The sequence below is a fragment of the Sycon ciliatum genome, chromosome 8 (assembly GCF_964019385.1).
Source record: "Sycon ciliatum chromosome 8, ocSycCili1.1, whole genome shotgun sequence".
Taxonomy (NCBI): Eukaryota; Metazoa; Porifera; class Calcarea; order Leucosolenida; family Sycettidae; genus Sycon; species Sycon ciliatum.
The window spans coordinates 18,949,879-18,962,822 of record NC_088650.1 but is presented as its reverse complement, the minus strand read 5'-3'; the positions used below and the strand labels follow the sequence as shown (position 1 = coordinate 18,962,822).

General features: G+C 46.2%; 1 protein-coding gene across 2 annotated transcripts; it reads left to right on the top strand.

The window, feature by feature from the left end:
• The first annotated feature begins 622 nt into the window (after positions 1-622).
• On the top strand, positions 623-9,288 carry LOC135824015 (uncharacterized). Of its 2 annotated transcripts, none has more exons than XM_065336906.1 (6): positions 623-933; positions 2,088-2,285; positions 3,543-4,229; positions 5,070-5,483; positions 6,922-7,075; positions 8,633-9,288. In XM_065336906.1, the coding sequence occupies exons 2-6, from the start codon at positions 2,138-2,140 to the stop codon at positions 8,667-8,669; spliced, it is 1,440 nt and encodes a 479-aa protein (XP_065192978.1). In that variant the 5' UTR covers positions 623-933; positions 2,088-2,137; the 3' UTR covers positions 8,670-9,288. The 2 variants fall into 2 exon arrangements, with proteins under 2 accessions (XP_065192978.1, XP_065192979.1); XM_065336907.1 differs by having other exon boundaries at positions 2,085-2,285.
• Positions 9,289-12,944: the final 3,656 nt, after the last annotated feature.

Below are 12,944 nucleotides of genomic sequence, written 5' to 3'. Positions count from 1 at the left end.
GAAATACTGCTTGGATTCCGTTCAAATTTTCTGTGGACAGTCCTTACACATAGATGCTTCAGAAAAACTTGTTAGTTGGAGCAAAGCGCTGCTCAGAAAAAACCGCCTGAAATCCCTATTCAAAGACAAAGCAGCGGCGCAAGAAAATGCACGGAAATCAGGCAGCAAAGCGAGCTAAAAAAATCAATTTTCCATTTTCTCTCTCAAATTTGGACAGATTTTGATCCGGTTTCTTTTAAAAGGAGCAGCAAGCAAGCGTGCACTCACTCAGAAAAAATTGCCTTGTATTTGTACACAGTCGTATGATGGGAGCATGTAATAACAGTGCACAGTTATAGGGAATGGACTGTAGTCGTGGTAGTAGGCCTACTGTACTAGCAAAATGAGCTTGTCTGAGGGTCGGCAACCCCTCAAAAGTCAAAAACAGACTCTATCGGGATCGGTATGTGCATGCACGTGGTCCGTCGGAAAACTTTTGGACATTTTTTTGTTTTTCTAAAAACTGAAGACAGCTGCGCGCGGCGCGCGGCACATGTGCAGTGTGAGATCACGCTGAAAATGTTGTTGGGTAGGAAAGTATGGAGAACGATCTAACGATTGCGGCGAGAGGTGCGCCTCGAGCCTCTGCGATAGTCTTGACGTCTCTACGCTGCATGTAGCAGGGATAAAGCCTACTCTTGCTGATGTCGATGTCTACTCATTGTAGTGGTGCTGGGCGCATGACAATGCATAATAATTATGAGGATTTGCAGCAACTACTCGAAGTATCTCTTCAGGATCTGAGAATTTCCAAAGCTGGATCCATTGCGGTATTCGCTCTCCAAGCAGCAGCGAGAGGAAGCGCAGCGATGGCCTGAAATCATCAAGGCTGGTGAAGTTCCTCACCCAGCGACTATTTCTGGTCTTTTCAATCACCAATACTCTCGCATGCACGTGAGTGTAACGGCGAAAAGCGCATACTATTCACATCTGACACAATTACTGTACATCAATCATGTTTTGAAATTTTGATGTATGCTGTCTGGTATTTAGTATTTACGCACTCGATGGCTATTTCCGTCTATTTCGCTATTGTTCATGCATGCTACTACAGTGTAGTATAGTGCTCTCCTGTCGCTTTGTGTCAAGAAGGCCAATGCTCTGTGGCAAATCAGTGACGCAACAACAATGGGCGGATATGGCCTCTACCGGTATAATTATAGTTGCTTGCTGGACCAAAATAATTGAAAATATGTTCTTTCCTGGACACATTGATACGAACAGATTCCGAAATACATAACTTGCACATTCAAGAATGTGTCTTTCATGCCAGAACTTAGAAGTGCCTGATAGACGATGAATACCCCGTGCATACATAAGAAGATGCCTGATAACTAGTATTCCATAAAGGACATAAAAGGGTTTGAAAAGAACTGTGCTTTAGTCCACAGGCTTTTGTGCAAGCATGAAGATTCGATTTTTCAGGAGTACATTGACAATTTAGCAGGTTCCATGCCCCCGGCCCCCCTCCCCACTGAATTCGCACTGAAGAGCTTTCAGTCTTCTGAGGTATACAATGCACTCCGTAGTCTGTGCCTCCAAGCGCAGTGTATGTACACACAGACACACACACACACACACATACCCACGCACAACACACACACCACACACACACATACACACATACAACACACACACACCACACACACATGCGCGCACGCGCACACACACACGCACATACACACACATGCACACGCACGCACACCTCAGACCTCAGACCTGCCCATCGCGGAAGCGATGATAGCGAACAGCTATGTTAGACATAGCAACTTGTGCTGGGATTACACCATTCAACAGCTTGCAAGGCTGATGGATTGACCGCCACGAATTTTTAGCCACACACACACATACACACACACGCACATACACACACGCACACACATACACACACACATACACACACACACACACACACACACACACACACACACACACACACACACACACACAAACAAACAATACTTGAATAGATCATAATAGCAGAATTTCGTGGAATTCCCCACCGTAAGCTTTGTATGATCCTGCCAATTTCTCTGCTTTTCTAGCAGATTCTGCCAATTTTCTAGCAACATCCGCACAGACCTAGTGCCAGCAGTTGATGATGACACCAAAAAGGAGCCAATCACCTTCAAGACGAATCAGATTAAGACCTGGAGTGGCTCGTGAACGATGCATAACATGGTGTGCGCTGAACATCGCAATCACACTAGCCATGCTGACTGTGATGGGGCCTACCCTTTGCAGTGGTGAGTAGCATTAGTTGCGCAATGTCTCACGTTAGATTCTCTGTGTTATCCGTCAGTGCGAAGGTACATGGCTAGAGTGGCACGGAGCAGTGTACTGTTTTTCAAAAGTTTTCCATTCCCAAAGTACCTCACGACGGCCACCACCACCACCACCACCACCCGGAATAATCCAGCAGCAAATACAGCAACTTTTAAAGGTGGCATCAGGGGATATGCCACCATTACTGGCACATGTATTTTTACTTGGAATCCCAACTGTACCAATAGGAACCTTCAGATGGCAGAACTTTCTGAACAACTTAATTGACCCAAGACAAGAGACTCAAGACTATTAAAAACCAAAGCAGACACCTTTGGCAGGTTGCCCTCCTGAATAGCTCCACTGGTCCTCATGCAAGGTTATTACTTCTTCGAAGCAGATGGAGAAAGGGCACAGTCCGGAAAGCATGAACATTCAAGTTCCTTCTACAAGTTCCCAAAAATTAAGCATTCCAAAAACTTGTGTCCGTAATGGCAATTACTTTGTTGCATACAAGCTCACAAATAATATACCATGCCCGTCATTATCATTATGAACAGTTTCGCGTACTTGAGGACCAGCCTCTTTCCGCCTCTGTGTTCCTGAGCAATAGAAGGAGAGAGACAAAACTATACTATTATGATGATGACAAGGGAAGACATGGACTGCAAGGTACGGTTTACAAATCGACAATAAGCAAATAGCACTGAGAAGGATGGGCAACTTCTGTTTCGTCAGTGTTCACTGTGCGTTTTTTACGAAGGCCTTCCACACTTGCCTGTCGGATGCCTTCTGCCGGAGGCTCTGCAGATGCGGGCTCCTCTTGAGTGGCGTTTGTCTGTGGACGCAGTCTTGCTGGATCTGGGTGACTAAAGTAGTCAGAGGTCTTCCTGGCTTGGCTGTGTTCGGTGGATTGAAGTAGAGTGCCATGTCATACATGATATTAACCGTTCCGAGAAGATTCGGTTCCATTCCCCGAGCTTCTGGCGAGCCCTGATCATGCTTGGAAACATATGCAGATGAGAGTACAATCATGTACTTCTCTGCTGTTCCTTTCAGCATTCTAGTTTCAGCTGCACAGTCTGCCTTTCAGATTGTGGCCAGGCTGTGAACAAAGGGGTGTACATTTTACACATAACATCATCCGAAATGCCCGTACATCAGTGTTAGTACTCTGTTTCACTGTCATGCTCATAGCAGCTAATGGGGAATGTGCGTTGTTGCACTGTTGTGTGCAGGCATCAAGTCCCACTACGCACAGTCGCTGGTGACTTCTAACATTGGAGTGAACACAGTGATAGCAACATTCAACCTCACTGGACGACTCAGCGGAAGTGAAAGCGCTCCAAACACCAGCAACCCCGACTACTATCCGGCACTGGTGCAACGTGGAAATCTCGTGTATGTTGTTATCAAGCCCAGAAGGCCAATGCAGCTACCGCTCGGTCTCGATACAGATGTGTTTGGCTTGATTCCAACCAGCCAGAGCCGCTTTCCCGACACGTTTATCTGCTACATACAGGTGCGGCGTCCGCCTGAGATCATCACTGCCACGTCCGTCTCTACTTCTCTAGCCGACATCATCTTCACGGGAACGGAGTTCAATTTCGACGTCTTTCCGCCGGCCAATGGTATTCTTGCAGCAACCATCAGCAAGCAGAGCAACCATTCTCTACCACTTGAAGCTATTCTGCTCTCTGTTGAAGGCCACATGTTGAAGATACAATGGAAGTTACCATCGTATGATACTGACGTGCAGATAGGAACGCCTGTGAGACTCGACATCAGCGTCACAGACAATGGCCTTGGCATGACTAGCAAGAGAAACATCTCCGGTAAAGACCTGGGCAGCACCGGTCAGCCAGTCTACTTCACGGCTGTAACCAATGCAAGTAGCACCGTCTCCGTCATCATTACTCTTACAGGCAAGTGCACTGATTGCTGTATTCCCACACTAAATCTGGTAGTGGTGGGGAGGGGGGGCTCATTCAGTCATGCCATGGATTGTCTCAGTACTCCTCGTCGGCTTTGGACTAAATGGTGCAAGTCTGACTGTTCAAGATCTGGTCTAGTCGGTTGACTTTAACGCATAACTTGTGCCCCACTGTTCTGTGTTTCCATTAAATCTTTCTCGGCTCGCCATCTAAGTTTGTGCTACATGTAATGCAGTTTCCAGGCCATTTATTTGGAAGCGTGGCTGTAGTTTCAGTTGTTGCTGGCAAGCAGGTGTTTATTCAGGAGGGGAAAATTACGCAGGGAGAAGACTGTATGATCTTTGAAAGTAATCTCGATGTGCTTGATGTCCTTCGATTGGTGGTATAACATTCTACTTTTAAGCACACTTTCTGCCCTATTTTCTGCCCTTTTTTCTGCCCTTTTTTCTGCCCTATTTTCTGCCCTTTTTTCTGCCCTTTTTTCTGCCCTATTTTCTGCCCTTTTTTCTGCCCTTTTTTCTGCCCTATTTTCTGCCCTATTTTCTGCCCTTTTTTCTGCCCTTTTTTCTGCCCTTTTTTCTGCCCTTTTTTCTGCCCTTTTTTCTGCCCTTTTTTTAACCAGGGAAGAAAATAGGACAGAATACGCCATTGTACATGTGGTAGGTAGTCGCTAGTCTGATATTTTCGGTGCCTACTGTCCCGGTATTCATACGAAAGCTTGTAGTCTTAGAAATCGAATACTCCCGACTCATTCAGTATTATTCATGCATGCTGGCTGGGAGCAGTCTGTGATAATCTTCATGTACGTGTGGTTACTGCTTAAATCCCCAGCTCCCAAGTGCGACGTGACGCAACTTCCGCCAACGCCGGCTGGCATGCACTATCTACCTATGTATGTGAATGTGAATGGCGCGGCGCGTCTCGTCAAGGTCTCCTATTTGTGTGCAGCACCCAGTATGCTACTGGTGGGTCCCGCGGACCTGCTGTGCACCAGCGGTGGAACCTTTCAACCATCCACACCGCCCAGCTGTGTGCGGCGGCATCAGCCGGTCGTCACAGTTACACCCAGCACGCCGGCAATGCCGTGCCTTACATCTTGCAGACGAGCCAGGATTATCTATCTTAACGCAACGTTTTGCCAGCTGGACTGTCAACCTCCTTCCCGCCGGTTCGGTCGCCTTGGTTACCATTCCTGGAAAGATGGTGACATGCTGCTCAAGTGCCCTCTCTGTGTGGATACTGAAGGTGCGTGCTAATTGGTTGTCGAAAATGAAAGGGGTTGTGTGTGTATGGGGGGGGGGGGGGGGGGGAGCGTTAGGAAATGTCTTGGTTTGTGTTTTTGTATTACCCAGCAAACATAATTCGGTGGTGAATACTCTAGTGCGTTAGGGAATTAGGCCGTCTTCCCTTCTGTTCTTCTTCTCTCTGAAACCCAACACTTGCAAGCCGGATATTTTATACCAGGTTAGTATGCCAAGGAGTGACTCCTTACGAGTTTCCTTCCTTTTCAGGACAATCATTCAGACATTGGCCTACATTGTATGTTGGCTGAAGGCGGCATGATGTTTCCATAGCCCAATCCCCATAGACATAAACACAGGGATGGCTTCTGCCACCAACACAGTATTGCTCCATCTCTCCCCCCCCCCCATACCCCATACCTCCCCCCCCCTATATCCCGATACCCCATACCGTCCCCCCCCCCCCCCCCGAAGATGCATCCAGTGTGCTCAGAGTACTCAATACCGTGGAGGCAGAGCCTGTTGCACAGAACAACATACCACCACACCGACTCACCGGGTTTCCAAGCCCCTGTCAGCTAACCCCCTCCCTTTGGCAATGACTGTTTGAAATACAAGCCCCTCTTGAATAGAAGCGCGGTCTGCTACTATTCGCAAAGTATCGAGTGACTAAGTAGTGCAATGTATGGTAAGGTCAGTGGCGTACAAAACATAGTCGGGTATGGACATGCATGCACATGCCGATACTTGTCCAGGTCAACGCAGTGTGTGCGAACTAACCCGGGGCCCGAGTTGCTATGAATATGAACGTTTTAGAGATTTGGTATGGATTGAAATATTGAAAGCCCCGCTATAAATATGTACAGCTGTTTTCTGTTTTCGACAGCCAACATTTGATAACATTTCACGTCGCTAACAAACAAATATCCAGGGAGCATTATTCTTAAAATACCGTATGCGGTCTAAGTCAGGACCGCCGGAAGCAGTTCTTGATTGGTCCGGTAGTTTCAGTGTCTTTCATACTGTTTGTATGAAATGGCGGGTACACATGGCCTCCATAGAAGTAAACATGACTATTGTGTTGATGGCTACAATGTTGGTGGCCGGTGATAACCTGAACAACCGCACTGGTTCCGGCGGGCCTGTACGTACTGTGACTAGTAATTTGTTCCATTTTGTCCACAGGGTGTGTGTGTGTGTGTGTCTGTGTGTCTGTGTGTCTGTGTGTGTCTGTGCATGTGTGTGTGTGTGTATGTGTGTGTATGTGTGTGTGTATGTGTGTGCGTGTGTGTGTGTGTGTGTGTGTGTGTGCATGTATGTATGTATGTGTGTATGTATGTGTGTGCGTGCTTGAGATGATGGTTGATACATTAGTGTTCCGGTGTCACTTCTGTATGTGCTTACACATGCGGTCACCAATCTGATAACGTTGACCACTGCAGTACTTCCCACAGCTATACCCACGTCATCGTCATCGCCGCCGCACTCTGCCTCAGATTCCCACCGCATGACGTTGCTCTACATTGGCCTGGCGGCTGCAGCTGTCGTTGTTGGGTTCGTATCGTTCGGGTCGGTTTTCGTTATCGACTTCATGCGGTGAGTTTGAAAATGCTCATGGCACCTTATGTGAACACTGCTCACACGTCTACGTACAAATGTACACTCCAATTTCAGAATTTTAGGTGCTCAAAATTTTAGGTCTGAGGGAAAAAAACCACCAGGTTAGATAAACAGAATTTTAGATACAGAGAAGCAGTTCCCTACTCAATGATGTGTGTTTGTGATTGTGCGGCTGTTTAAATTTTAGGTACAGAGAAGCAGTTCCAAGTGGGATGACGTGTGTCACTGATTGTGCGGCTGTTTAAATTTTAGGTATCACAGAGATGCACTGAAAGTGCCGAAAATGAAAGTACTGTAAAAGCCATACCGGTATATATAACGAAGTGCTAATTCTAACGAATTAATGAGGAGAAATCTGTCGTTAAAATAGAAATCGTTATGCAGAAATCGATACATAATTATACTGTTGCTATTGAGCGTTGAGAATGAGTGAGAGTCGTTACCTTTGGTACACGTAAACCAGTCAATTTTAGGAAATCGTTATACAGTAGGTATCGGGTATAGCGTGGGTGTTTGAAAAACGACTTTCTATTCTTATTTCCGATATTTCTTGCACACGATATTAAAATCAAGTGTGACATATCATGTGCATGTACGCAGAGGCAGGAAGATCATCGTACATGCAATGTAGTGTTACTGTGCATGCCGCTGGTCACACTCACATACATGTAGGCTTACCATGTGGCTATTATAATTATGCAACATGAGTTACATGGCCACAACAGTTGAACCTGCAGCACTACAACCCAACGCGAGTCAGATCGGAACTGCATTGGACGGATGTTATTACTGCAGGCAATATACTTTGTACTAATCTGGTATATTTTGCTACACAAAGTCCATTCTTAGGACCGATATATTCTACTGTACGATAAAATTGCTTGTAAGAATAAATTTGTACTTGAAATCCATGTTATGATTATGAAAACATAAGAGTTCATTCTTGTAGGCAGTGTATTCTTTTACACGACCACGCTATAACCGATACGCACTGTATATGCGCCTCGTTAGAATAATGGCTTTTACAGTACCCCGGAAATAGAAAGTATACCGTTAAATCACAGTATGCCGTGTATGTCTTGCATGCCCGCTCTGCTGAAAGGATGTAGGCTAGCTGATTCATGCCATGCTATACTCTGGAGTCAGGTTATTCCAACAACTCTGCCGCCAAGCAGTGTTATACTAGTTGACCACTTACTGAGGTGTGATGAGCCCATAATTGGGGTCATTTCCAAGTCCACCCAGCGTTTTGGTGATTTCATGGGGTGTCGGGCGGTTCAATAGGCAATTGAGTCATCCATCCTAGATCTCTTTTGAATCGTTCTCCCCTCTCCCGGCAGACCAACCGACGTGCCCAGTGAGCAAGTACAAGGACAATCCGTGTGTGTGTGTGTGTGTGTATTGTGTATGTTTGTGAGTGTGTATGTATGGAGGTAGGTGTGTTCACATGAACAGTCGTACAGATACTTAATCGCCTAGACTCAAGGTATATTTACAACATGATTTCTGCACATGTGTGTTTGTTCTGTCCAGCAACCCAAGCAAGTATACAAAGAAGTCAAACAGGTAATCATCCTACTTGTCTAAAAGAAAATATGAACAATGTCCATCCACAGAAACTACAGCAGTTACTGCAGAACTATTGAACGAGCTCAACCGACCTGGCACTGAAGATTTATTGATTTCAAAACAACTGGATACAAAGGTGGAAAGACAAGCAAATGTGATATGGAAGGAAATGATGATCACTGAAAATAGACTTTATTGCATGGAAACTTCATCAGAAATAACGTTTTACAAACAACTTGGGAAGTGAAGTGCCTGACTGTAAACTATGGACTTGAAGTTCTCTCATTCCCATATTATTCATTTGAGTTGGTCTTTTCAAGGAATCATTATTCAAACCTTTGTCGCGAACGCGATCGTAATTTCCATAATTATCACTTAGACATAAATTTGTAGTGCTAGAGCCTACTTTTTCTGACCTTGCCGCGCTCCTTCCATATTCTGAATGGCTATAGGCATGCGCAGTATGGTACGCGCGCATATTAGGCATGCGCGATCTTGACCCGTATAAATTAGGCATGCGCGTTCCTAATCAGCCTCTCCTTTTTATGATCACCAAGATTGACCTCGTGTTCTTATGGCTCTTGTGTGAATCCAAGTTTGCAGGCAGCTCGCCTTTTTAGAGCAAGATGTCATGAGTGGATTGTTTGTAGTGCAACTGGCATGAGTATTGTTAGATCAGGGTCACAGTAGTAGTCGCACGGCGACATTTTTGGTGCCGAAACCAATACTGATGCCGGATATGGTGTGAGACCGAGAGCAGATATGGCAGAACCAGACTCCATCAACGCCCAGGCGAAGACGAAACGGAAGGTGCTGCAGGCCCACGTGAAGTTCTTGAAGCAGCGCTCCGCTGAGGCCAACACGTTGCTGTCTGGCACTCCAACTCCGGACGAGATAAGTAGTCTGATTACTGTATTTGCTTCTACGATAAAGAAAGGCGAGGAATTGTTCGACCTGTTTGCTAATGTGGTATACGACTTTGAGGCTACAAAAAAGGGTGATAAAGAGAAAAAGAAATACGATGAGCAGTATGTCGATGTGGTTGTGGAATTAATTACGGAATGCAATGATCTATTGGCACAGTTACGAGGAAAGTCAGCACAGTGTAAAACAGCATCCCCAGTGGAGATCATAGATCTGACGAAGGTCATGGAAGCCAACACGAAAACACAGGCAGAAACAGCGAAGCTATTAAACCAGTTTGTCTCAGAACAAGGTGCCGCCAATGGCACTCCAGTCACAGTATCAAGTTCAACGAAGCTTCCTGTCCTAAAAATACCTGTGTTCAATGGCAATGTGTTGCAGTACCCAGAATTCATTGACATGTTTGAATCCACTATTCACAATAATACCAAGCTGTCCAATGTGGAAAAATTAGTGTACTTGAGAAATCACCTGAGCGATGCAGCACTAGATACCATAACGGGCATTACCTTAACGGGCAAGAATTATGCAGCAGCATTAGGGCTCCTAAAAGAGCGATTTGGAAAGCCACAAGTAATTGCCAACATGACGTATCACAAGCTTGTTGCCATTAAGCCACCAGTGAACACACCAGTAGCGTTACGGAAGTTCCAAAATGAAGCAGAGGCGCACTTGCGGTGTCTGAAATCAGCTGGTTCAGACATCCAGCAAGAGATAATCGTACCGCTACTGATGTCAAAACTGCCAAAAGCGATAATCATTGATATGGAGAAAAGAAAAACCGGTGATAATTGGTCTGTGGGCAAACTACTTACGGTCTTGGGTGCATTAATTGATATCCTTGAAGCAAGTGATCACATGGCATCTGTACACTTCACACCTTCTAATGGGCGGGTACACAGGGAAACAAACCAAGAGGGTATGGCCACCAGTTCCTTACTAATGAATCAGACCACGCACAAAGGCCCGAAATGTTGGTATTGTGGAGGGTCACACTACACGGATGAATGCCCAGCATATCCAACGTATGAGAAACGGAAAGAGAAAATCACAAATGAATGTTTCGTATGTCTGAGGAAAGGACACAGTGCAGCAGATTGCAGAGCTGGTGCACGCACATGCTACCATTGTGGGAAACGTGGGCATCACCGGTCATTATGCATGAAGAAATTTGATCCACAATCCAGGCTAGATCCAAAGGCACGAGAATTCAAAAGTGCAAAGCCAACCAATGTTCAATCTTGCAATGCAGAGCTAGTGCCGCCTGTAGCTGACGTACATGCAACAAATGAAGTTTACTCCCAGAGCAATGTGGTACTAATGCAAACAGCAATGGCAGAAATCCAGAATGGTGACCACACTTGCAACGCACGCATCTTGTTCGACACTGGGTCGTCCCGTTCATTTGTGCACAGAAATGTCACTACCTCACTACACAGTAAACCAGTTGGTCAAGATGTTTTGGCAGTAGCCGGGTTTGGTTCCAAGACCAGAACTACTCGCACTTACCCCAGGGTAGAGTTACAAGTCAAATTACGTGATGGCTCCTTCCAACCGATATCTGCAAATATCACTGACCACATCTCTTGTCCAATGAATATGGCTCCGTTAGATTTGTCGAAACATCCAGCCATTGCAAAATTGCCACTAGCTGAGCCCCTTGGCACTGAAAGCACCCAGGCTCCGATTGACATACTAATTGGGAGCGACCAGTACTTTGAATTTGTGGGTCTGGAGCATTTGAAGTTGGGAAATGGGATTGTAATGCTTGACACGAAACTGGGTTTCATCCCGACGGGTAAAGCAGACCAACATGATTCAATGCCAGATATCCATGCAATGTGCACGTCTGTTGAAAGCGAAGTACAACATCCAGATTTCGACCTACAGAAATTCTGGAAGCTAGAGCAGATTGGCATAGATGAAGATAATGGAGTCACAGATGACACCCTAGCGTACGACAACTTCAATGCAAATGTTGAGTTCATTAATGGTCGTTATGTAGTGTCATGGCCATGGAAATTAGACCCAGAAACTTGCCTACCAGAGAACTTTGATTTGGCCAAAGGTAGATTGAAATCTCTCATGCACAGAATGGAAAAAACACCAGAAGTACTCACGAAGTATCACGAAACGATACTGGGACAAATGGAAATGGGTGTGATTGAAGAAGTCAACGACTCTAGCAGCGAACTACGCAGTGACAACAACAATGGCAGTCACACTGACAACAACACAGAGAGCAGCGTACATCACTACATACCACACCACTGTGTAGTCAAGCCGAGCAGCACGACAACGAAGATACGCGTAGTGTACGACGCATCTGCCAAGACGAAGGAAGGCAACAAGTCACTTAACGAGTGCATCCACAGAGGCCCAGTGCTGCTGCCAGACCTTTGCGGCATCCTCCTTCGCTTTCGTTTGAATCCCATAGCAATGAGCAGCGATATTGAGAAGGCGTTCTTGCAAGTCGGCTTACATGTCCGTGACCGCAATGTCACACGCTTTCTTTGGGTTCGAGACCCCAACAAGCCTCCCAGAGGTGACAACATCGTCATCTACAGATTCTGCCGCATCCCCTTTGGTGTAATCGCAAGTCCGTTCTTGCTTGGTGCCACCATACGACACCACATCAGTTCTTCAGAGAACACGCAATCGCAGGCTGTAGAGAATAACACTTACGTCGACAATGTCCTCGGCGGAGCGGAAAGCGTAGAAGACGCAGTAGAGTACTATCGAGAAGTCAAGGGCATCTTCGCTGATGCATCCATGAATCTACGGGAGTGGGCGACAAACTCCGAGTCCCTCAAGCAGCAGATCCCCGAGAGCGATCGCGCAATCGCTCAACTCGTCAAGGTCCTTGGTATGGAGTGGGACACAAACTTGGATGAGCTAGGGCTCACTCCAAACCCAGCTGAACTCAAAAACGTTCAGACGAAGCGACACATGCTGAGCGTGTTATCATCGTTCTACGATCCACTGGGAATCTATTCGCCAATCGTATTCCGCGCGAAGGTTCTACTTCAGGAGATCTGGAAACTGAAGTGCAATTGGGACGATGTCTTGCCAGCAGCTATTCTTACAGAGTGGCATGAGATAGCTCATGACTTATCCACAGCCAGCCAAACCAGAATACCAAGACTTGCGAGTTTCACCTCCAACGTTGAACCAAGGTATGAGCTCCATGTTTTCTGTGACGCATCAAAGGCAGGCTACGGAGCTGTGGCGTATCTACGCACTATCTCGACGAACGTGTCTGTTCGCTTACTCTTTGCCAAGTCTCGTGTGGCACCGTTAAAGGAAACCACAATACCAAGGTTGGAGTTACTCGCAGCCACGCTAGGTGCTC

Excerpts from the sequence above, each read along its gene's own strand:
- LOC135824015 (XM_065336906.1), top strand. The coding sequence starts at position 2,138 with ATGATGACACCAAAAAGGAGCCAATCACCTTCAAGACGAATCAGATTA. Across the intron at positions 2,286-3,542 it reads GGGGCCTACCCTTTGCAGTG|GCATCAAGTCCCACTACGCA; the intron begins GTGAGTAGCATT and ends TGTTGTGTGCAG. Across the intron at positions 7,076-8,632 it reads TTCGTTATCGACTTCATGCG|CAACCCAAGCAAGTATACAA; the intron begins GTGAGTTTGAAA and ends TGTTCTGTCCAG.